The sequence below is a fragment of the Scyliorhinus torazame genome, chromosome 13 (genome assembly GCF_047496885.1).
Source record: "Scyliorhinus torazame isolate Kashiwa2021f chromosome 13, sScyTor2.1, whole genome shotgun sequence".
Taxonomy (NCBI): Eukaryota; Metazoa; Chordata; class Chondrichthyes; order Carcharhiniformes; family Scyliorhinidae; genus Scyliorhinus; species Scyliorhinus torazame.
Genome location: NC_092719.1, coordinates 163,156,716 through 163,183,298, shown reverse-complemented (window position 1 = coordinate 163,183,298; position 26,583 = coordinate 163,156,716). Strand labels below are relative to the sequence as shown.

The 26,583-nt window shown below is 50.5% G+C and overlaps 1 protein-coding gene across 1 annotated transcript in view; it reads right to left on the bottom strand.

The window, feature by feature from the left end:
• LOC140387636 (calcium-dependent secretion activator 1-like) overlaps positions 1–26,583 on the bottom strand; it is a 591,860-nt gene that overhangs the window by 561,653 nt on the left and 3,624 nt on the right. The window contains exons 2-3 of the mRNA XM_072470831.1: positions 22,321–22,452; positions 17,574–17,595 (exon numbers count right to left, since the gene is read on the bottom strand). Coding sequence (XP_072326932.1) covers positions 17,574–17,595; positions 22,321–22,452 — 154 coding nt within the window. The remainder of the gene's footprint in view (positions 1–17,573; positions 17,596–22,320; positions 22,453–26,583) is intronic.

The window sequence follows — 26,583 nt, the reverse complement described above, 5'->3', positions numbered from 1 at the left end:
AAAAGGCCATGCCCTCAATTCTTCAATGTGAAGGACGTCCTGATGGTGATTGATGGTATCCTCCTCAAGCTGGACCGCATTGTCATTCCACTCAGTCTCCAGAGCTTGGTGCTCCGGCAAATCCACGAGGGACATCTGGGTGTCGAGAAGTGCAGGCGCAGAGCCAGGCAGACTGTCTACTGGCCCGGTATTAGCCAGGACATCTCGAACATGGTCCTCAACTGTGCGACCTGTCAACGCTTCCAGCCAGCACAGAGCAAGGAGACGCTGCAGCTGCACAAAATCAGGACCTCCCCGTGGTCCTAGGTGGGCATCGACCTCTTTCACGCCAATGGTCGTGATTATGTGTTAATCATTGATTATTTTTCCAACTACCCAGATGTCGTGAAGCTCTCGGACCTCACATCCAAGACCGTCATCAAGGCCTGTAAGGAGACGTTCTCCAGGCATGGTATTCCACTCACTGTCATGAGTGACAATGGTCCTTGCTTCAGCAGCCAAGAGTGATCAAGATTTGTCCAGCTATATCAGTTTTATCACGTCACTTCCAGCCCACATTACCCGCAGTCCAACGGGAAGGTTGAGAAAGGGTGCGAATTCTGACGTCAACCTTGTGCTGCTTGCGTACAGGGCAACCCCTCTGTCTACCGGCATGTCACTGGCTCAACTCCTGATGAACAGGGACCTGCGGAGGCTCTTCCAGCCATACACTTGCCTGACCTGGATCACCTCCCAGTGCTGCAGAAGGTGCAGAAACTCAGGGACCTGCAAAAGCAGAACTTTGATGCTCATGCCACTGATTTGCCTGTGCTACTCCCCGGCGGATGCTGTTCGGATCAAGCTACCTGATGGAGGCTGGTCAGCTCCAGCTGATGTTGTTTGACAGGCTGCTCCTCGATCGTATGTTGTGCGTATGGCTGATGACTCTGTTGTGCGGCACAACAGACGGGCACTGCGCACTGTTGCCCGCCCGCAACCACATTCTTCGTTGTTTCCATCTGTTATTGTGCCACCTCCTGATACCTCGAACCACAAGGCCACCAGTCCGGCTTCAATCCCGTCTATCAAGGCACCGTCGTCCCCACTAACACCTCTCCGGCGGTCGACCAGGATCAGACGCAAGCACCAGAGACTGGACTTATGAACATTTGTTTTGTTTGCTATGCTCTGTTTTCGCACATTAGACACCTGTTTTCACATGTCCTTTTGTTCCCATCTGCCATTCTATGTAAATAAGTTAGTTTTTCGGCCTACACATGTAAATACTTTCACATATGCTGCAGAAAATACATTTCAAAAGGGGAGATGTCATGATATGCAGACATGCACATAATGAGATACAGACAGGCAGCTAATGAACACAGAGAGCAGGACATAACCAATCAGCAGGCAGAACACTTGGGGATGGTTTCCCACTATAATAGGCATGAGGCACTCACACTCCGCCTCTTTCCACTGGGGACATCTACAGAGTGAGTCAGGTGTATGTATCACATAACATCTACAGCACGTGGCTAAGAGCTAGGCTGGTTCAGTCAGAGTAATCACACTTAGGTTAGCAGAGAGTCGAACTCACAGAGAACTGAGCTAACTGTGTGACAGGTTCAACAAATCAAATTGAACGAACTTCAAGGTCTGGAGTGTATTTCAGTTATAGCTGCATCCAGTTGCAGCCCGTGTTATCTCAGTGTGCTTAACGTGACATGGCACCAGTAGACTGCTATCCCTAGGTGGTTTACTTCAATCTGTTCCGTTACAATCAGCAAATCTCCCATTGAAGATAAAATGCAAGGTAAAATGCTGCAACTACTACTGAAGTGGGCTCATAGCATTCTTAGAATGTGCAGTGTACTTGACATAACTAGGTTACATGATCCAGTTAAATCAGTGCATCAACAAAATATTTTACCATGGGTGTCCTGTTATGGAGGATAGGTTTTTCCCAATGGAACTGGAAGTGCATTATTTAGCATAATTTCTTGACAGTGAGAAATTCATTAACCATGACATTTCAGCTAAAGCTAACCATGTTTTGATGATGACACACACTGAAGCTGCACACTTATATTGTGGAGTACCATTAACTCTATAAGGTAACCTACAGACAGTGGAAATATAGATCCAGTATAAAAGAATCTGAAAAACTAACTAGCATGTTTGTACCTTAGTGAAGGGATGCAAGAAGTTTAATTGTTACTGTTTTTTTAAAGATTGCTGATGAAAAAAAACACCTTTAATATTAGCAGCTTATATGGTAACGCAAAGTACTAGAGATCTGTGCACATTATAAAGCAAGGTTGCCTGTATGTTTTGACCATATTAATTCAGTGCTACCACCTGCTGTTCATTATGCACTGTTACAAATAATAACTTACTCAATGGGTGCTTTCTTTGCTTTCAGCGTCCTGACTTTTGCACAATTAAACCATTTGTTGAAACCCGGAAGGTTTAGTGTGGTTGTACTGGGATGGCGGGAAGGGAGGAAAAGGAACCTGTGGCTTGCCTGCTTTGTTACATTGTGAATGTCAATTGGCAATGCAACAATCAGAGTCAGTAGGAATAATAACAACAAATGGTATTTATATTGCAGCTCTGACAGAGAAAATCGCTCCAAGGTGCTTCACGGAGACGTAAGGAAGATGGACACAGAACTAAAGATGGAGCAATTCTGTGGAGTGACCAAAAGATTGATCAAAGAGATAAGTTCTTATAAATGGATCGGAAAGCAGTGAGATAGAGGAGATTAGAGAGTCACGTCCCAGGCAGGCTAAAGGGACATGTGTCAGTGGTGAAGCAGAAAACGACTGGATAAAGAGGAGGCCTAAATTAAAGGAATGAAGAGGCATTGGGGTGGGGTGGAAAGGGGAGAAGGGTTGAGTAAAGGCTACTAGAGAGGGAGGGGGGCAGGGCTGTGGAGGGATTTAAACAGAGTGTTAAGAATTTTGCTTGTGGGGGAATTAATATAGGTCAGCAAGGATGAACCTGATGGTTAAAGGGACTTAGGAGTAGGATATCGACAAGAGTGCTTTGGATGAGTTTAAATTTTCAGGGAGATGGAAACTGGGAGGCTACCCAGGAAAACATGCTAGTAATCAAGTCTGGAGATGATAAAGTCACAAAGAAGAGTTTTGGAAGCAAGTGGGCTGAGGTGCAGAAAAGAGTTGAGTGCTGCTGCATGGAAGTAACATGGCATTATCACTTGCTATTTACCCACTTGAGGACTTTAGAGGTCATTCTACTTCCTCTCTTCCATTTGTTCTTCCCAAGCAATGTATCTGAATCCCCAGCACAAAATCTCAACTTTACTATGAGGGTAATGAGGGTAAATGTTTTAATTCTCCTCAGTCAATGTTCTTATATGCTTGCCAAATTAGATTCCCAGCTTCATTTTAACTTATGCCAAATTATGGGTAGTTTGTTGCTGTCGGCTCATACCCACTCGGAACCGAGTTCTCTGCCCACACACATTTCATTTCGGGCCCTGACAGCAGGCAGAGAGATGAATCTGTCAGTCTAAGCCATACTCAATCCAGAGATGTCCAGTGCACTATCCCCTTTGCAAACAATATTGTCATCATTCATTTTAGTTGGCTCCATCTCCTTGACCATCATCCCTTCACAATATGTGATATTTGGGGATTTAACGTCAACATTATAAATAAACATAAACTGTCTCTCTTTTGCAGACAAGCCAAAATATAATGCAAATGACAAATTATTCTTTTGAGATATTACAAGTTTGTGATTGAAGCGGAACTTGAATTAAATAAATTCATCGTTAAATTTGGTAACTATTTTTAAAATGAATATTAGTTGTTCTTAGCAATGCCATGAAATGAATTCCATGTCATCACCTCTTTATCATTCATCTATGCTCTTGCAGTCAGTGTATGATCTGTTTGCTACTGGGTTCTCTTGTGTTTGTCCTGAATGGAATTGCATAAAATATACAACACAGAAATTGGCCAATCCGTCCAACCAATCTATGCTAGTGTTTATAGTCCTCACAAGCATTTTCTCACTCTAAGGGCACGATTTAACCAAATGGGAACGATGTCCTATAGCTCACAGTGTCAAAAAACACAACGCTATCTACGTGTCTTGTGTTAGATATGGAGACTCAGCAGGGAACGTGTGGCTGAGGCCGCACTTAGTTCGATTTCCTGCACTGAGGAGCCTCGCTCGCCGAAGCTCCTCGGTGATCGGGAGGCCATTTAAAAATGGCCTCCCGATCTCTTGAGCCCCCAACGCGCCCCCCCCCCAAAGACAAAACTCACTGTAAGGGGGTCCCCGGAGCCTCGTCAACACCACCAGCGATCACCGTTGTGCAAAAAATGCCAGCTCGGCACCTTGGCAGTGCCAGTCTGGCACCATGGCAGTCCCCTGGCAGGGTGCCAGGCTGTCAGTGCCAGGGTGCCCATGTGGTACCAGCAGTGCCAGGGCACCATCCTGCCCAGAGCGCATGCACCTGGGGCCTCCAATGCTGTTCCATCTAGTTCCCGTTTGTGGAAACCAGGACTCAACGGCGCTCGCCCGTAGTCTCTAACGCAGGCATTGTCAAACTCAGGGGCACGTGGGCGGGTGTCAGGAGGGTCACGGAGCCGTCCGTCGTGGCGCTCCCAATCACGCAAATCTGCGCGCATCAGCCGGCTTTTAATAATGCTAGCTGCAAGCGGTCTTCAAAATGGCCAGGAACAGATTTTTAAAAATTCAGCCACACTGCGCATGCGTGCCCGAACATCGGTGATCGGGCACGCATGCGCAGTGAGGCCGCATATTTTAAAATTTGGTCGCAGCCTTTTTTTTTCAAGTTCGGGAGGGCCAAAGGTGCAAAGGGACCATTGGGGCCAAAGGGACCCAAAACCATTTCCTCCATTTTTGTCAGCAACAAACAAGGCAAGAAAAAATGGTGGGTCGCGCAAGCTGGCCAGCGTGGGCCGCAAAGGTTGGCCGGCTTGGGTCGCAAAGGTCGGCTGGGTGGGGCCCCGAAGGTTGGCCGGTTAGTTAAAAATGGGTCCCTGGAAAAAAAGTTTGAAAAACAATGCTCTAAGGTGAAGGGGACAGATACTAATGCCTTGATTAGTTCATGGAACTAAATAGTAAAATGAGACCAGCTGTCTCGCTCTAATATGCAGATTTGCCAAAATGTGATCCCGCCCACAATAATAATAATCTTTACTGTCACAAGTAGGCATACATTAACACTGAAATGAAGAAGTTACTGTGAAAAGCCCCTGGTCGCCACATTCTGGCGCCTGTTCGGGTACATGGAGGGAGAATTCAGAATGTCCAATTCACCTAACATCATGGGCTGGATTCTCTGCAGCCCCGCACAAAAATCGCGGCAGTCGCGGGGGCGGAAAATCCACTTTCACGCTGTAATCAGGCCCGGCGCCGGTCTGGCGATTCTGCGGGCCCCGAAAATCGGCGTGACCGGAGAGTACGGCATGCGGCTGGAGGGCCATTGCCAGAGGCCCGCCCAGCAATCCTCCGCTTCCGACATGCCGAGTTCCCGATGGTGTGGAACTAACCACCTATTGCCAGTCGGGATTCTCAGTCCACATCCACCCTCGTCAGGGGCAGGGGGATCGGAGTCCAAGGGGGGCCTTATAGGCGGCCGGGTATTAGATCTGCGCAGTTTCAGGCTCGTGTGCGCTGCCGATCGGTGGGGGGGGGGGGGTTGGGTCTCATTTCCCTGTGTGGCTCCATGGTCCAAGTTCGCCATGGAGCTCGGCGTGGCCGCTGGAGGCCACCGCCGTGCGCATGCGCGGACTCCGAACGGGAAGTGCGGGGGCCCGTATCTGTAGTATAGCTGCGAGATTTACTCCGGGTCCCTGCTAGCACCCTGCAGGGCATTAAATTAGTTCAACTTTTTAATAGGAATTTTGGGAATAAAACTCCACCGCTTTTACGCCGGCATGGGACATAGTCCCATTTTGGGAGAATCCAGCCCCATGTTTTTTGGGAGGTGTGGCCATCTAAAATGGCCACCCGCAAAGGGTAAAGGAATTGTGGTCAAGTCGGGACACAGACAGTACACAGCCTCTGTGTATTGTGCAAAGGAAAACCAGACCGAACTGAAACCTGCACCTGTTAAAAGGTCAATCACCAATTTCCCCAGGAAAATAGACTCAAGTTAAGGAATAGCAACAAGAGCAGAACCCCTGGCGACACCTCCCCTTATTTGTAAAGGCCCACGCACTTGGAACAATAATGGCTAGGACCCGCCCAGCCATCAAGGCACCCGCCCCCAATTGGCCAGTATCGATTAGAGTGATCGAGACTCTATCGATCCATTGGAACCTGAGTTAACCCCGCCCAAAAGGGCGCAAAAGAGGAGAAGGAGAAGAGGCCCTGCACACTAGGGATCGATCTCTTTTGGGACCAACCTGTTCCCCCACCAATCGCAGCATAACGACCAGCCAAGTTCAAGACCCGTGATCGCTACCTGAGAGAGACGAGCCGCAGCCGAGACGAACCTGACGATTTCTGTCATGATATGCAGACATGCACATAATGAGATACAGACAGGCAGCTAATGAACACAGAGAACAAGACATAACCAATCAGCAGGCAGAACAATTGGGGGTGGTTTCCCACTATAAAAGGCACGAGGCACTCACACTCTGCCTCTTTCCACTACCGTTGCCGATCTCTGACAATCTCAGTTCCAACTGGCGGACTTTCAAGCAAAGGTTTCCGCTGTACATCGAAGCCTCAGACCTCGAGGGTGCGTCTGATGCAAGGAAGATCGCGCTTCTCCTCTCAACTGCGGGGGATCAAGCCATCAAACTCTTCAACGCGTTTAACTTCACCGAAGTCCAGGACAAGACAAAGTTTCAGACCATCCTGGACAAGTCTGAGTCATTGTGAAGTGGACACCAACAAAATCTTCGAGCGCTATATATTTAAACAATGCCTACATGGTAAAGATGAATCTTTCAACTCCTTCCTTACTAATCTCTGTCATGATATTCAAACACACACATCATGATGGACACACTAACAGGCAAATCAGAGCACACAACACCACAACCAATCACAGACAAGAACACCAACCACATAAAAAGCACGAGCACGACACCTGGAGGTCAGTAGGTCTGGGGAGAAGGAAACAAGAAAGAGCTGTTGAAACACCACAAGCAGGGAGCCCCCCACGTGCAGAGTGCAAAGACCAAGTTGTAAATAGTGAGTTTAAATAAAGAAGCGTTGTACCATATGCAACTGTGTTGGCTCTTCTGTGTGTTAGAACACCCAACACCACATGGTACAGGAGTGGATCGATACCTGCCTACCAACCTGCCATTCTGGACATGGACCACACCGGCAAACCGCAGCCGATGCAAGTCACGGGGAACCTAGGCACCAACTGGAAGCTCTACAGGCAGCGATTTGACCTGTACATCCGTGCCACCGAAAAACAGAATGTCTCGGATGATTCGAAGATTGCAATGCTCCTCTTCTACGCAGGCCCCCACCCAAACGATGTCTATAATTCACTGGTGTTCGAGGAAGGCGAAAACCAGGCCAAATATGACACGGTCATCCTCAAAATGGACCAGCACTTTCAAACTGAAGTAAACGAAACTTTCGAAAGATACATCTTTCAGCAACGCCTGCAAGGTAAGGAGGAGCTTTTTCAACCCTTTTTGACGCACCTCCGGATTCTAGCGCAGTCCTGCGGTTACGGCACCACCACAGAGTCCATGATCAGGGACCAGATTGTTTTTGGCGTTGCCTCTAGTGGCCTACGCCAGCAGCTTCTTAAAATAAAGAGCCTCACCTTAGCGTCTGCTGTGGAAGCCTGTGTCCTCCATGAAAATGCTGCCTGCCGTTTTGCCCGATTTCAGGCGTCCGAGTTGGCACGGAGGGGGTCCCCAGCCGTCGAATCGGCAAGCCAGGCCGCCCACGACGTTGAACGCATCCAGGCCGTCGATTTCTTCCCGCCCCACGGCCCGGACGACAGCGGCCGCTTCCCGCGCTTTTCGCGGTCTCCCGCGCAGGTGCGCGCCAAGAATAACGGCCACAACGAGGGACGCACTGCGCAGGCGCGCCCACCGCAAGATCGCACTGCGCATGCGCAGTGGCGCAACGAACGTCGTGACGTCATGACGTGCAGCAAGTGTGGAGGTCTACACTTAAAAGGGCAATGTCCTGCAAAATACCGACAGTGCAACAGATGTGCCATGATAGGCCACTACGCAGCCCGCTGTCGTGCGGCTCAACCCATGGATCCGGCGCATCCTCGACAACCTCGCACACGAGTCAGGACCGTCCAGCCCACGCATCACGACTTCCAGTTAAGTGATGCAGATGACCAGGATGACTTCCGAGTTGCCGTCATTGATGTCAACAAGGTCAATGCCATCAATCCAGACGATGAGTGGTGTGCCACCCTGACGGTCAACCGATCGCGCGTCGCCTTCCGTCTGGACACCGGCGCATCCGCCAACCTGATTGCTTACTCTGCAGTCCAGGCCATGAAGGTCAAACCACCCATCACACCATCCCGGCTTAAGATGGTTGACTATAACGGGAACGTTATCCCGTCCGTAGGATCTTGCCAGCTACAGGTGACTCACAAGAGGTACACGGCCACACTCCCCTTCGAAGTTGTGGGCTCATCAAAGGACTCGTTACTGGGCGCACAAGCGTGTAAGGTCCTTCACCTGGTACAGCGCATCATGTCTCTCTCTCCAGATGAGATATCCGACTTCCCGGATGCTGAGTTCCACGCGAATCTCCATTCCCTCCTCGCTCACAACCAGGAGGTTTTTGAAGGCATGGGGACATTGCCACACACGTACAAGATTCGACTCAGACCGGACGCCATCCCTGTCGTTCACGCACCTCGCAGGGTTCCTGCGCCTCTCAAAGACCGCCTCAAGGCACAACTGCAGATTCTTCAGGACCAAGGGGTCCTATCCAAGGTCACGGAGCCCACGCCATGGGTCAGCTCCATGGTCTGTGTAAAGAAGCCCTCTGGCGAGCTCCGTATATGTATAGATCCAAAAGATCTGAACAACAACATCATGCGGGAACACTATCCCATCCCGAAACGAGAAGACCTCACCAGCGAGATGGCGCGAGCCAACATATTCACTAAATTGGATGCGTCCAAAGGATTCTGGCAGATCAAACTGGACCCGGCCAGCCGAAGACTATGCACATTCAACACCCCTTTTGGCAGATTCTGCTACAACCGGATGCCATTCGGCATCATTTCGGCATCTGAAGTATTCCACCGCATTATGGAGCAGATGATGGAAGGCATCGAAGGGGTACGTGTATATGTGGACGATATCATCATTTGGTCCACCACTCCGCAGGAACACATGCATCGTCTTCGACGTGTCTTCACCCGCATACGGCAAAATGGCCTGCGTCTCAACCGTGCGAAGTGTGCTTTCGGCCAGACGGAGCTGAAATTCCTCGGGGACCACATCTCAAGGTCCGGGGTCCGTCCCGATGCAGACAAGGTTAGCGCCATCACAGCCATGCCACGACCGGCTGACAAGAAGGCTGTCTTAAGATTCCTGGGCATGGTCAACTTCCTTGGGAAGTTCATTCCCAACCTGGCTTCTCATACAACAAACATGCGCCATCTCGTAAAAAAATCGACGGAATTCAACTGGCACCAGTCGCATCAGCGGGAATGGGAGGAGCTCAAGCACAAACTGGTCACGGCACCAGTGCTGGCCTTCTTTGACACAACTCGCCCTACAAAGATCTCAACAGACGCCAGCCAATCTGGTATTGGAGCGGTACTCCTGCAAAAAGACAGCACGTCATCATGGGCCCCGGTTGCGTATGCCTCACGAGCCATGACCCCTACCGAACAGCGCTACGCGCAAATCGAAAAAGAATGCCTGGGCTTGTTAACTGGACTGGACAAGTTCCACGACTATGTGTATGGCCTGCCACGATTCACGGTCGAAACTGACCACCGCCCCCTGGTCAACATCATTAACAAAGACCTGAACGACATGACTCCTCGCCTCCAGCGCATCTTACTTAAACTCAGGAGGTACGATTTTGAACTGATCTACACTCCGGGGAAGGAACTCATAGTGGCGGACACTCTTTCCCGAGCAGTGAGCACACCACCAGATGCGGAGGGGTTCGTGCGTCAAATTGAGGCACACGTGACTCTGACAGCAGCAAATATGCCAGCTGATGATCCTTGTCTGGCCCACATACGCGCAGAGACGGCGACTGACCCTCTGCTGCAGCGAGTGATGCGCCACATGACGGAAGGGTGGCTAAAAGGGCAGTGCCCCCAGTTTTATAATGTGCGAGATGATCTCACCAATATAGACGGGGTCCTTATGAAATCGCATAGGATCGTCATTCCACACAGTGTGCGCCAGATGATTCTTCGTCAACTACACGAAGGCCACTTGGGCGTCGAAAAATGCAGACGAAGGGCCCGGGAGGCGGTATATTGGCCGGGTATTAATGAAGACATAGCCAACATGGTGCTCAACTGCACAACCTGTCAGAGGTTTCAGCCAGCGCAACCTCCGGAAACACTTCTACCACACGAGATGGTGACGTCCCCCTGGGCGAAGGTGGGTGTTGACCTATTTCACGCGCTCGGCAGAGATTACATTGTTATTATCGACTACTTCTCAAACTACCCGGAAGTCATGCCTCTCCATGATCTGACGTCGTCCGCAGTCATTGGGGCCTGCAAGGAAACGTTTGCTCGCCACGGCATTCCAAGGACTGTCATGTCAGACAATGGACCTTGTTTTGCCAGCCGTGAATGGTCGTCCTTTGCCGCAGCATATGGTTTCACTCATGTGACATCCAGCCCTCTGCATCCACAATCGAACGGGAAGGCTGAAAAGGGTGTCCACATCGCAAAGCGGCTCCTGTGCAAGGCGGCTGATGACGGATCGGACTTTAACCTTGCCTTGCTGGCCTATCGATCGGCCCCGTTATCCACGGGCCTCTCGCCAGCGCAGCTACTAATGGGTCGCTCCCTCAGGACGACGGTACCTTCCGTCCTGGCACCGACAACAGACCATGAGGCGGTTCTTCGGAACATGCAACTGCAGCGTGATCGCCAGAAAGGTCGGTACGACACACGAGCGACGGACCTGCCCCCCCTGTCCTCCGGAGACAAAGTACGCGTCCATCAACCGTATGGTGGCTGGTCAGCACCGGCCGAAGTCCTCCGACAAGTGGCTCCCCGCTCGTTCCTGGTTCGCATGCCGGATGGTTCCGTGCGTCGCCGCAATCGGCGCGCCCTTCGCCGACTTCCACGCTCACAGCCACACAACACGCCAGATCCTCAACAGGCTTCCGAGGATGACTTTGTGGAGCTGCCGCACATCACGCCCTTTCCATCGCCACCCATGGCCATGCCTGCACAGCAGCCGGTGGTTCTTGATCCACCCTTAAGGCGGTCAACCCGAATTCGTCGCAAACCCATTAGAATGGACTTATAATACAGTTCATATGTTTAATAAGTTGGACAATTTTACATGATAACCTGTTGTTGTTTATCGTTCCAGATGTCGTCTGACTGGACAACTGTTCAAATTTTTTTTTCTTCCTTCTCTCGTTCGCATTTCTGTTCTGTTATGGTACAACTGGATTCATGTGACGCACTCGACATCGCCCCATGTACATAGTTCCGTCATAGACACATGCTGCACACGACACACACACACTCTTAGATGCACTCACGTCACGATCATATTTATTACCACGTAGGCACATATCTTTGTAAAAAGGGGGGATGTCATGATATTCAAACACACACATCATGATGGACACACTAACAGGCAAATCAGAGCACACAACACCACAACCAATCACAGACAAGAACACCAACCACATAAAAAGCACGAGCACGACACCTGGAGGTCAGTAGGTCTGGGGAGAAGGAAACAAGAAAGAGCTGTTGAAACACCACAAGCAGGGAGCCCCCCACGTGCAGAGTGCAAAGACCAAGTTGTAAATAGTGAGTTTAAATAAAGAAGCGTTGTACCATATGCAACTGTGTTGGCTCTTCTGTGTGTTAGAACACCCAACACCACAATCTCCATCTCCTAGCGCTATCCTGCAACTTTGGTGACATTGCTGACTCCATGATCAGGGACCAAATCGTTTTTGGCATTCACTCTGATCCTCTGAGAGAGCAGCTTTTAAAAATCAAGCATATGACCCTGCCAGTCGCGATTGAAACGTGTACAGTGCATGAGCAAGCCAAAAACCGGTATTCCCAATATAAATCGGCTGAAAAGGAGAAACTTGCCTCCCACGAGGCAGAGAATGTGCAAGCCATCGCCCGGATGCAGCGCCTCAGCCTCGAGGGAAGCGGCCATTTTGCACGCTCTTCCCGGAGTCCCACGCATGCGCGATGCGAATGGGATAACGAAGTGGCCGATCACCACACTGCGCATGTGCGAACGTCTGCCGACCGCACTGTGCATGTGCGACGACGCACGGAACGTAACGACGTCATGATGTGCCCGAACTGTGGCACCGCCCACTTAAAGAAACACTGCCCTGCAAGAGGTAGGCGCTGTTTAAATTGCGGGAAGCCTGGACAGTATGCAGCCTTGTGCAGGTCTGCACCACCAGTCAAGAGCCAGCGTTCCCAACTCCAACGCATGCGTGCTCGGAGTGTCCAGCAAGGTTTACAGGATTCTGATCCGGGCAACATTACGGATCCAGAGGACGATTGCCTGGAGTCCCCCGACCATGTAGGCATCATCACCACACCTGAACATGCCTCACCGACATCATCACGGAGCCTGCCCATCCTCACCGTGGATTCTGCAGACGAATGGCGTGCGGTGATGCAAGTAAATCAATGCTCTATCCAGTTCAAACTGGACACAGGTGCTTCTGCCAATCTCCTTTCACAGGCAAATTTCAACTGCATCAAGAAGCCACCCAAGCTCCTTCCAGCAGCCTGCCAACTCCTGGACTATAACGGCAATGCCATCACAGCACTGGGATCCTGCCATCTGCTTGTCTCCAACAGGAGCATTCACGCAAGGCTACGGTTTGAGATCGTCAAGCCAGACAGGGCCTCCCTGCTCGGCGCACATGCATGCAAGCAGCTAAACCTTGTGCAGCAGGTCTACACAATGATCTCCCGCAACATGGATCTTCAAGCCGGCATTGACGACATCCTCGCTCAGTATCTGGATGTGTTTGACGGGATGGGCACTCTGCCATATCGGTACAAGATCCTGCTGCGGCCTGATGCCACGCCTGTAGTCCACGCTCCACGCCGGGTCCTGGCTCCACTGAAGGAGCACCTGAAGGTGCAGTTGAAGGATCTTCAGAACCAGGGCATCATCTCCAAAGTCACAGAACCGATTGACTGGGTCAGCTCGATGGTCTGTGTAAAAAAGCCTTTTGGGGAGCTGTGCATCTGTATTGATCCCAAGGATTTCAACCAGAATATAATGCTAACACTACCCCCTCCCGAAGCGGGAGGAACTAACAAGTGACATGGCACACGCCCGGTTTTTCACAAAGTTAGATGCATCACATGGGTTCTGTCAAATCCAGCTGGATGAGTCCAGCAGAAGGCTCTGCACCTTCAACACACCGTGTGGCAGGTACTGCTATAATCGTATGCCATTCGGCATTGTCTCGGCCTCGGAGTTCTTCCATTGAATCATGGAGCAGATAATGGAGGGCATTGAAGGGGTTTGTGTGTATGTGGACGACGTTATCAATTGGTCCACAACCCCCTAAGAGCACATCTCTCGTCTCTGGCAGGTATTCCGCCGGTGTCCATGCAAATGGCCTCAAGCTGAACAGGGCCAAGTGTTGCTTTGGCATGTCGACACTGAAGTTCTTGGGTGACCAGATATCTCAGCAGGGTGTGCGCCCAGACACAGACAAGGTCAAGGCCATCAAAGCCATGAAGATAAGAAGGCGGTGCTGCGCTTCCTAGGAATGGTGAACTTCTTGGGCACGTTTATCCCAAACCTGGCCTCACACGCCACGGCCCTCAGACACTTGGTGAAAAAGTCCACTGCCTTTGAGTGGCAGGCAGCTCATCAAGCACAGTGGTTGGAGCTGAAAGCCAAGCCCACCACTGCACCTGTATTGGCATTTTTTTGATCCTGACAGGGAAACAAAAATCTCAACAGATGCGAACCAGGACGGCATCGGCGCGATGTTGCTCCAGCGCGATGACACCTCATCCTGGGCACCGGTTGCCTACGCATCACGGGCGATGACACCCACCGAGCAGCGGTACGCCCAAATTGAAAAAGAATGCCTGGGCCTTCTCACTGGAATTCTCAAGTTACACGATTATGTCTACGGCCTGCCGACGTTCACTGTCGAGACGGACCACAGGCCTCTGGTCCACACTATGCAGAAGGACCTGAATGACATGACACCCCGGCTGCAGCGCATCCTCCTCAGACTCAGACGGTATGACTTTGAGCTCGTGTACACGCCTGGCAAGGAGCTCATTATTGCGGATGCCTTGTCCCACTCCATAATCTTTCCTGCCGACCTGCCGGCATTCATCCAACAGATCGAATCACAGGTGCAGCTGTGGGCCAGCAACCTCCCGGCGTCGGATGAAAAGGTGATTCGCATTCGCGAGAAGACAGCCAAAGACCCTCTTCTGCAGCGCGTCATGCACCGATGGCTGGCAAAAAGGGCAGTGCCCTCAATTCTTCAATGTGAAGGACAACCTGATGGTGGTTGATGGTATCCTCCTCAAGCTGGACCCCATTGTCATTCCACTCAGTCTCCAGAGCTTGGTGCTCTGGCAAATCCACAAGGGCAATCTGGGTGTCGAGAAGTGCAGGCGCAGAGCCAGGCAAGCTGTCTACTGGCCTGGGATTAGTCAGGATAGCTCAAATATGGTCCTCAACTGTCCGACCTATCAACGCTTCCAGCCAGCACAGAGCAAGGAGACGCTGCAGCTGCACAAAATCGGGACCTCCCCGTGGTCCAAGGTGGGCATCGACCTCTTTCACGCCAATGGTCGTGATTATGTGATAATCATCGATTATTTTTCCAACTATCCAGATGTTGAGAAGCTCGCGGACCTCACATCCACGACTATCATCAAGGCCTGTAAGGAGACGTTCTCCAGGCATGGTATTCCACTCACTGTCATGAGTGACAACGGTCCTTGCTTCAGCAGCCAAGAGTGATCAAGATTTGTCCAGCTATATCAGTTTTATCACGTCACTTCCAGCCCACATTGCCCGCAGTCCAACGGCAAAGTTGAGAAAGGGGTGCACATAGTGAAGCAGCTCATCTGCAAGGCCGCGGATTCTTCTTCTGATGTCAACCTTGCGCTGCTTGCATACAGGGCAACCCCTCTGTCTACCGGCATGTCACCGGCTCAACTCCTGATGAACAGGGGCCTGCGGACGACTCTTCCAGCCATACACTTGTCTGATCTGGATCACCTCCCGGTGCTGCAGAAGGTGCAGAAACTCAGGGACCGGGAAAAGCAGGGCTATGATGCTCATGCCACTGATTCGCCTGTGCTACTCCCGGCGGATGCTGTTCGGATCAAGCTACCTGATGGAGGCTGGTCAGCTCCAGCTGATGTTGTTTGACAGGCTGCTCCTAGATCGTATGTTGTGCGTATGGCTGATGACTCAGTTTTGCGGCGAAACAGACGGGCACTGCACACAGTTGCCCGCCCGCAACCACATTCTTTGTGGTTTCCATCTGTTATTGTGCCACCTCCTGATACCTCGAACCACAAGGCCACCAGTCTGGCTGCAATCCCGCCCATCAAGGCGCCGTCGTGCCCACCACTACCTCTCCGGCAGTCGACCAGGATCAGACGCAAGCCCCAGAGACTGGACTTATGAACATTTGTTTTGTTTGCTATGTTCTGTTTTCGTACATTGGACACCTGTTTTCATAAGTACATATGATCCCATCTGCCATTTTATGTAAATACGTTAGTTTTTCGGCCTACACATGTAAATACTTTCACATAGGCTGCAGTAAAACATTTCAAAAGGGGAGATGTCATGATATGCAGACTTGCACATAATGAGATACAGACAGGCAGCTAATGAACACAGAGAACAGGACATAACCAATCAGCAGGCAGAACACTATAAAATGCACGAGGCACTCACACTCCGCCTCTTTCCACTAGGGACATCTACAGAATGAGTCCGGTATATATATCACATAACACAGACAGCACGTGGCTAAGAGCTAGTCTGGTTCAGTCAGACAGAAAGATCACACTTAGGTTAGCAGAGAGTCAAACTCACAGAGAATTGTGCTAACTGTGTGACAGGTTCAATAAATCAAATTGAACGAACTTCAAGGTCTGGAGTGTATTTCAGTCATAGCTGCATCCAGTTGCAGCCCGTGTCATCTCAGTGTGCTTAACACGACAATTTCCAGCTGACACACGTGGGGACTCAGATAAAGGCCTTATCTACCTGCAGAGAGCCGGTCATCCAGAAGTTAAGTAAAGGCCAACTTAGTTGATAGATGTAGTTTAATGCGTATCGTTGCACAGGGAGATAAGTCTTGTGTTTAATAATAAACTGTCTTTTGAACTAACATCCTGGTTGTGTGGTCATTTGTTCAATACAAGAAACATACTCGCTGCTTGTGGTTTGTAAATAAAGATAGCAACAGCAGAAACCGGAGCACCCGGAGGAAACCCATGCAGACACGGGGAGAACGTGCAGACTTCGCATAGACAGTGACCCAAGCCGGGAATCGAACCTGGGACCCTGGCGCTGTGAAGCCATAGTGCTAACCACTATGCTTCACATCGTGATGTCCTGCGTGATCATGTTAGATCTCGTAAGGTGTGGCGAGCCGAGTAGAACCCAGGAGCAGGGTCTCCCGTCATTTACTGGCCACGTTGCGTTGTGGTACGTTGCTTTTCGGGTGCAGCGTGGCCGGTAGATTGCGCTCTAATTACCTGTTCAGGCCCTGTCCATGAATTCCTCTATTTCTTTCACTCTCACGCATGCATAAATACTCCTCTTAAATATTGTTTCAGCTTCAACCAGTCCATGTGGCAGCAAGTTCCAGATTCTCACCCCTCTCTTTTTAAAGAAATTGCTTACAAATTATTTTGACCTGTTCATGGCTGTGTTATATTCATGTCTCTTTCTTCTTGACTCACGCAATTAGTCGGAACATTTTCTTTATATCCACCTGCTAGAATCTGTTCATAGTTTTAAACGGCTTCCGTTAGGTCTAATCATAGCTTTTCCTTCTCCAAGAAAAGAGATGAGTCTTATTCAATATTTCTTGATATTTACATCCCCTCATTTCTGGGAACCACCTCATCAATTTTTTCTGCTGTTTTTCCAGTGCTTAAATATCATTTTGTAGAAAGGAGTCTAGGACAACAAACAGTAGGCAAGTGCGATCTAACTAGAGTTCTATACAAAGTTAACATTATGGTTATGTATCTGAGTAACACCCATTGGCTAGTGCAATGACACGTGTTATGCAATGACATCTTTGGCGCATTTCCTAGGCTTTTGTGGAGTTCACCATTGTACCCTGTTTCAGCAGCATCTTGTAGACAAACCCCTTCTACCATGATATACAAACTCAATCTGTGCTACCTCTGATTCTCTCTCTTTGCGGCTACAACAAATAAAATAACAAAAGAGAAACTGGTTACAAGGTCTGGCCGTGGAAAGAAAAACTGGCGATGATTTTGTGAGCCAGGAGAAGGAATCATCAACAGAGATCAGGCCCATACACCATCGGGAATGAGGTCAGGAGAAATATTGTCGACTTAAAAGGTGAAATCATGGTTGTGGCAAGTAAAACCAACTCTGAAGTAAATACTTGGACACCGTACAGTTTGCAGTGGCGTGTCAGCGAATCATCCAGTCGATCGCGATAGCTGCCAGTGCAAGTAAAAGGGAAGGGTTGTTTTAAAAAGCTATACTGCAACTTTTCTCAGCTCAGTTGAGAGAAAAACATTCATATTACTACAGAATTTAGTACCCCAGTTAAACCTGGAGACAAGTCATGTGATGTGTTAATGACTGTCTTGCAAGAACATTTCTCTCCCCATCCACCAATAATAGCTGAAAGATTCAGCTTTCACCATTGTGCACAGGAGGGAGGGGAAAACATTTCACAATTTGTTGCCTCACTGCAAAAGCTAGCAAAGTACTGCAAATTTGGACAGACTTTGGATAATACACTTGGCGACCGATTAGTTTGTGACCTCAGGGATGAAGTGTAATAGCCCCCAGGGGGAAATCGGAATGTATCTTCCTGAATACAAGGCTCTCCGCTAGTAGGCAGAATCCCACCCAGCTGGGGCTCGTAAGATCAAGCATAAAAGCCGGCCCCAGAAGGGACCAGCATGTTGGTTGTCCCAACGGGACTGTGAAGTGTGAATAGTTTTCTGCCATGGGCAGACTTTATGTTATCTTAAATAAATTCTATGTTCTTCCGACTGCTGCTTCCTGATCATTAAGCAAATGAAGTTGTTGACTGAAGGTGTATTAATCCTAAAATCTGCTATAGAAATCACAACGTCTGTGGAACTTGCTGCGAGAGAAGCTTCACTGATGGAATTCAAACTAAAGCCATAAGATGGAGTCCAAGAATCTACCACGTCATCGCTGCATATTGGGGCAAAGAGAACAAATGCAAAAATTGTGGTAAAGTTAGTCATATTGCCAAGGCACGTTGGTCACACCAACCTTCATCAGCACAAAAGAAGTGTACCAAGAAAAACACTGCAAAGTTTACAGTGCGAGTTTAAACCAGTCAAGTGACTCAACTGAAGGCTCATCGCGTACCAAAGTGTCAAGTCAGCTTAAGGAACTTAAGCTCAGCTTTTTAACAGTACAAGGAGATGAGCAACGATTTGGGGTCTATCCAAAATTCAATTGCAACTCTATTTAGATGAGAGTGGATACCGGCGCTGCAATTCCACTTCGACCTGAATTGATATACCGTCAGAAATTGAAGTATCTACCATTGCAATCATCGGATGTGGCCTTGAGGACATATAACCGAGGAGGTTGTGTGTCAAAAAGCTTTATCAACGTGACCGTTGAGGTTAACGAGCAGAAAGTACAGTTGCCTCTGTTACTGACTATAATAACACACAAGTGTCTGCTTTAGCATCGGAGCCTCTTCCAAGGATCTATGGATAAGAGGGCTATCAGGTGTGCAATGCTACCTGGGTGACATTTTGATTACCGGTTCGAATGACGTAGAGCCATGTAAAGAACCGAGAAGATACTCTTGCAAGGCTGCAATTACCTAATCTCAGGGCTAAGGAAGAGAAGTGTGAATTTTTAAAATCTTCTTTTAACTATCTTGGACATATCATGGACCAAGACGGTTTTCACAGAACATAAGATGTTGGGGATCCTGGATGCTCGATGATCGTAGAACATGACTCAAAGTGGGCAAAGAACAGGAGAGCACAGGAACAGGCGTTTCGGCCCTCCAAGCCAGCGCCTGTCATGATGCCTGTCTGAACTGTTAAGGTTGTTTCCAGGCTTATTAAATTATTATGGAAAGTTCGTACCGCACTTAGCAACGCACTGCTTTGCAACAAACAAGCTTGGCTCTGGATGAAAGTTTCTAAGGATGCTTATCAAAATGTAAAAATAAATGACAGGAATCAGAGTTATTGGTCCATTATGACCACAAACTGAAGCTGCAGCTTGCTTGTGACACATTACCCTATGGGGTTGGAGCAGTTGTCTCACATATAATGCCTTCAGGCGAAGAGCGACCTATAGCATTTGCTTTCAGGACGTGGACTAGCGCTGAGCCCAACTATGCTCAAGTTGAGAAAGAAGCTCTCAGCATTATTTTTGGTATTCGAAGGTTCCACCATTATTTATTTATTTGACCGTCAATATACTTTATTGATCGACCATCATCCCTCAACAAAACTTTTTGGGCTACATAAGGGGTCCCTTCGCTCACTGCTAGTCAATTACAACATTGAGCATTAATCTTGTTGGCATGTGATTATGTCACCAAATATAATAGGTCTGAACAGCACACGAATGCGGACACTTTGTCCAGACTGCCTCTGCACGATCAACAAGACCTGAAAGACAAACACAAGTCTGATGAACATGACATATTCTATCTGTCTCAAGTGGAAAATGTTCCAGTGACGTCTTCTCAGGTGCGAAAATTTACCCGAACAGATCCGGTGATGGGGAAGGTTTTGTACATGATTCAAAAAGGCACTCTAACACAAGAGCACAGAAAGAATAAAGGCTGGGATTCACCTTTCTGGGGACAAAGTCCCCACGCCGGCGGGAAAACCGGCGGCAACCACTCTGGCGTCCACAGCTAGGTGGACGCCGGAGGGGTTGGTGCCGCTCCAGCCGGCGGCGAAGGGATGGCGCGTGTTCGTGCATGCACCGAAGGGCCGCGTGATCTTGTGCATGCGCGGAACGGCCAGCATGGTTCCGTGCATGCGCAGACCGGCTGGCGTATTTTGGCGCAAGCGCGGGGGGTTCTCTTCTCCGCGCTGGCCATGGCGGAGCCCTACTGGGGCCGGCGAGGAAGGGATAAATGCCCCCACGGAACAAGCATGCCCGCAGATCGGTGGGCCCTGATCGCGGGCCAGGCCAACGTGGGGGCCCCCCCCCCCGGGGTCAGGTCCCACCGCACCCCCCCCCCCCCCCCGAGGACCGCCCCCGCCGACTTACCTGCCAGGTCCTGCAGGTACGCGAGTTGAGTGATTCACGCCTGCGGGACTGGCCCAAAATGGACGGCTGCTCAGCCCATCTGGGCCTGGAGAATCGCCGGTGGGCGCTGCCAACGGCCCCCAACCGGCGTGGCGGGAAACCTGCCCCCGCCTGAAAAACGGCGCCGGAGAATACGGCAGCCAGCATCGGGGTGGGATTCGGGCCACCCTCCTTGGATTTTCCGACCCAGCGGGGGGTCGGAGAATCCCGCCCAAAGACCTTAACCCCATCAGAACAAACATTGACAGCATAAAATGGGAGTATTGTTGTGGTGTATTAAAGTAATCATTCCATCGTGTCTGCAAAGTAGAATCCTGAAACAACTGCACGAGGGCCATCCCGGTGTAATTAGAATGATGGCATTGGTGAGAAGCTACTGGTGGCCCCAGTAGGATGCCCAATTAGAGAAGGTGTAGTTATGTCAATCCTGCACTGCGTTGAGAAATGTACCTCCATTACAACCTTTGCACCCATGGGAATAGCCTACCAGGCCATGTCAAAGAATCAATGTTGATTATGTGGGGCCAATAGAAGGACACATATTTTTGGTCATGATTGATGCACATTCGTAGCTGGAGGTTGCCATTGTGAAATCGGCAACTACGTAACAGACCATAGAAAGGATTGATGAGGTATTTGCAAGGTTTGGGCGGCCTGAACAACTCATGAGCGATAACGGCACACAGTTCACATCTGTTGAATTCGATGTCTACCTGAAGGGTTGGGCCATCCGCCATATCAAATCTACCCCCGACCACCTAGCTACCAACGGCTTAGCGGAACTTTTTGTACAATCACTCAAGCGTGCAGTGAAGGTTTTGAGGGATAAAGGCTCTTCTAAATGTGCCAATAGCTTTCTTATGACGTACAGAAACACTGCGCATTCAACAGCACAAAGCCCACCGGCTATACTGTTGTTCAAAAGGAAACTAAACACACAGTTCGGCCATTTGACTTCCCCTTCAACTTCAGAGATAGTCTGGCAACAACATCAGGTGCAAGTGGCCAGAAGGGAACAACATTCCAAAAGCAGAGTCTTTGACTATGGGAAACTACACCTCAGGCTAAAAATGGACTCCACCAATTGGAGTAGTCAAAACGGGTCCGATTTCATATGCTGTGCAAACTGTGGATGAATGAATTTGGCGTCGGCACGCTGACCAATTATTGTCTGCATGTGCTGAGAGTACTGAATCTCTACCAGATATTTACACCACAGAGAGTATGGACAGTGATGTGTCAGACTTGAGGGCTACAACTGCCGAATTTACTAATTTGTTACAACAGAACCATCCATACAACTAGAGACAGTTCCTGAGTTGGCTTCGCCAGATGTAACACTGACCAATGTACAGGAAGACACACCTAGTACCCCTCAGAGTCAAATTCCTAAGCGTCGTGTTCTGCCAAAATAGACAGACGTCCACCCAAGAGATTGTCTTACTACTCGACATATGTATCCGTAACATAACAATGTTAGTTGTGACATAATGTGTTGGATCTGCGTTAAAGTGTTTGATTAAGTATACATGTCGAGGACACTAAAGGAGTAAAGAGGGAGGGGTGTTATGTATCAGAGTAACACCTTTGGCCGGTGTAATGTCATGTGATACACAATTACCTCATCGGACCTTTTCGTGGGCTTTTGTGGAGTTCATCATCGTACCCTGTTTGAACAGCATCTTGTAAATAAACCTCTTGCACTATGTTATTCAAACTCAACGTGAGCCACTCTGATTCTTTCTCTTTGCGGCTACAACAAAGAACCTAACAATTACATTCAGCCTTTGAATATTATACCACTTTGTTGCAACCCTGATAGTCCTAACAACTTTATGTTGCTACTTTTACCAATTCTCTGAGTTCCTCAGCGTCGGATTGAGGGGCATGGGACATGTACGCCAAAGATGCGTGAGGAATTCCTCTCAGAACTTCACAGGTTATAATTTGTAAGCAATTGCCCGTACTGTGAACCATCTGAAAATGCGCTTCAAATTGGCTAACTTCAGATGGTTCCGACAAAGTTGCACCAATAATTACTCAGAAATATAAATATTAAAACCTCTCCACGGTTGTGGTTAACTGCCGTCCCCACGGGGCTCCTTCGACACCCATGAACCCCGAGTGGGCTCCCCTCCACCCCAAACCCCAGGGGACAACCCCACCCCCAACTAACCCCTCCTCCCCACAGGATTCCCCAATCATGGGATTCCCCCCCCCACCTACACAATACTGCAACGCCAACCCCCGGCACCCAGGGGTCCGACGCTCAAACCCCGATACAATCAGACACCCACAACCAGGCTGGACCCCGATCCCCCTCCCACCCCCAAGGTCCAAACCAAAGCGAGCCCACCCCTAACCTAACCAAACCCTACCCCCAACCCGAACTGACAAACCGCCCAGCTTCACCCCCCTACACCCCCGAACACCTCCTCCCCAGGTCTCAACCTCCCTAAGGTCTGCACACAGCCCGTCCCCCCAAACAAGATCCGGCCCCACCATCCACGAAATCTGACCCCCCTCCACCCTCCAAATCCTATCCACTTACCTTGGGCACTTACCTTCTCCTTGATCTGCTAATTTCAATGGGATTTTAAACTTACTTGATTCCCAGCAGTTGGTGCTGTTAAGAACTGGCCGAATGCTCTTTGATGCACGATCAATTACACAAAGACGAGAGTAGGATGTAATCGAGGCTTTATTACACTGAGATGTGTGGCCTCCTACAGCATCTGACAAAATGGCTGCTGTACTGGGAGCACACATATTTATACTCCGCCTACTGGGCAGAGCCAGCAGGCAGAGATCTACCCCCGTACCTGTAGTAAAGGGGCCTTACCATAAAGCACCTATATCAACATCCTATATATACAATATATACATCAGTGATGACTACCACATTAACCCCCTGTTAAAAAATGAGTCCAGCGGGCGTGGTGGAGAACTATATACAGAATGTTGTGTTTTAAAAGTACAGACAATATTACAAATTCAGGCGGTCCGGTGCCTTGATCTGTCGTTGAGAGCTCCACAGTGCTGGTGGCGACTCCGGTGGTGGCTTGGTCTTCGGTGACTCTGGGAGCGTGTCATAATTTTCTTCATTCCCGGGTGTGAGCTAGGGGAGGATGGATTGACCCGGAGTGGGGGCTGCGGTAGGGTGCGCCGGGGGAGGGAGGGTGGCGCCGGGTCAGCCGTCGGGGCACGCTATGTAGGCGTACTGCGGGTTGGCGTGAAGTAGCTGTACCCTCTCAACCAACGGGTCTGCCTTGTGGAGTCGAACGTGTCTACGGAGGAGAACGGGTCCTGGAGCTGCCAGCCATGTCGGGAGCGAAATCCCGGAGGTGGGCTTCCTAGGGAAGGCAAAGAGACGTTCATGGGGGGTTTCATTCGTCGCGGTGCACCGAAGCGACCGAATGGAGTGAAGTGCGTCGGGACAGACCTCCTGCCAGCGGGAGGCTGGGAGATTTCTGGACCATAGGGCCAGCTGGACGGCCCTCCAGGCCGTCCCATTCTCCCTCTCCACCTGCCCGTTTCCCCTGGGGTTGTAGCTGGTCTTCCTGCTCGAGGCAATGCCCCTGTTGAGCAGGTACTGGCGCAGCTCATCGCTCATGAATGAGGATCCCCGGTCGCTGTGGACGTGGCCGGGAAGCCGAGCAAAGCGAAGATGGTGTTGAGGGCTTTGATGACGGTGGCAGACGTCATGTCGGGGCATGGGACGGCAAAGGGGTATCGGGAATATTCATCGACCACACTGAGAAAGTACGTGTTGCGGTCGGTGGAGGGCCCTTTGAAGTCCACGCTGAGGCATTCAAAGGGAGGCCTTCACCAGGCGCGCACAGTCTGGCCGGTAGAAGTGCGGTTTACACTCCGCGCAGACCTGTCAGTCTCTGGTGATTGCCCTGATTTCCTCGATGGAGTAGGGCAGGTTGCGGGCCTTGATGAAATGGTAAAAACGTGTGACCCCCGGGTGACAGAGGTTGTCGTGCAGAGTCCGGAGTCGGTTCACTTGTGCGCTGGCACATGTACCTCGGGATAGGGCATCGGGGGGCTCGTTGAGCTTACCGGGGCGATGCAAAATCTTGTAATTGTAGGTGGAGAGCTCGATTCTCCACCTCAAGATTTTATTGTTTTTGATCTTGCCCCGCTGTGTGCTATTAAACATGAAGGCAACCGACCGTTGGTCAGTGAGGAGAGTGAATCTCCTGCCGGCCAGGTAATGCCTCCAATGCTGCACAGCTTCAATGATGGCTTGGGCCTCTTTTTTGACGGAGGAGTGCCGAATTTCGGAGGCATGGAGGGTGCGGGAAAAGAATGCCACGGGCCTGCCTGCCTGGTTGAGGGTGGCGGCCAGAGCGACATCTCATGCATCGCTCTCGACTTGGAAGGGGAGCGTCTCGTCGACCGCGATGTCGGCCTTGATATAGTTAAAGGCCTGGTGAGCCTCGGCCGTCAGAGGAAAAATAGTGGATTGAATGAGTGGGCGGGCCTTGTCCGCATAGTTTAGGACCCACTGGGCGTAATACGAAAGAACCCCAGGCAACGTTTGAGGGATTTGGGGCAGTGGGGGAGGGGGAGTTCCACGAGGGGGCGCATGCGATCGGGGTCGGGCCCCAGAACTCCGTTCTGGACCACATAGCCGAGGATGGCTAAACGGTTTGTGCTGAACACGCACTTCTCCTTGTTATACGTGAGGTTGAGGAGTGTGGCGGTGTGGTGAAATTTGGCAAGGTTGGCGTCATGGTCTTGCTGATCGTGGCCGCAGATGGTGACATTGTCCAGGTACGGGAAAGTGGCCCGCAGCCCGTACCGGTCAACCATTCAGTCCATTTCCCGTTGGAAGACCGAGACCCCGTTGGTGACGCCGAAGAGAACCATAAGAAAGTGGTAAAGGCGGCCGTCTGCCTCGAACACAGTGTATGGGCGGTCCGCCTTGCGGATGGGGAGCTGGTGGTCGGAAGATTTCAGGTCTACTGTCGAGAAGACCCAGTACTGTGCAATCTGATTGACCATATCAGATATGCGTGGGAGTGGGTACGCGTCGAACTGCGTGTACCGATTGATGGTCTGACTGTAGTCAACGACCATCCTGTTTTTCTCCCCAGTTTTGACCTCTACCACTTGGGTCCTCCAGGTGCTGGTGCTGGCCTTGATGATGCCTTCCCGAAGAAGCCGCTGGACTTCAGAGCTGATGAAGGTCCTGTCCTGGGCGCTGTACCGTCTGCTCCTGGTGGCGACGGGTTTGCAATCCGGGCTTAGGCTCTGGAGCTTGCACTGGTAGTCCAGGCCGAGTAGCAAGGTAGCGCAGAGGTTGGGGAGGACGTAGAGGCGGAAGCCGCTGAACTCCACGCCCTGGACAGTGAGAGTGGTGATGCAGTACCCCCGGATCGCCATGGAGTGGGACTCAGAGGCCAAGGAGATTCTCTGGTTAGCAGGGTGTGTACCGCAAGAGAGCAGCGCCTTACCGTATTGGGGTGAATGAAGCTCTCAGTGCTCCCGGAGTCCAGCAGGCAGGAGATCTTGTGCCCGTTGACCCTCACTTTAATTGAAGCAGTCGTGAGGTTGTGACCAAGGCGAGACGCAGCTGGTCGTTGGCGGTTGCAGGCGATGAGCGGCCGGATGAGGTGCCCGACGGGCATGGGTCCTGAGTTGGGTAAGACAGCGGCGCCCACAGGCCGCACGTGTCGTGTGGGAAGCAAGATGGCGGCGCCTGTTGGTCCTGGGAGGAACAAGATGGCGGCGTCCACTGGCCGCATGTGGTCCTCAGAGGGGAAGATGGCAGCACCCACTGACTGCACGTGGGGGTTGCCGGGACAATAGCGGCGATTGAGAGGGCCTGGCACACTGCAGCAAAATGTCCCTTCTTGCCACAGGCCTTGCAGAG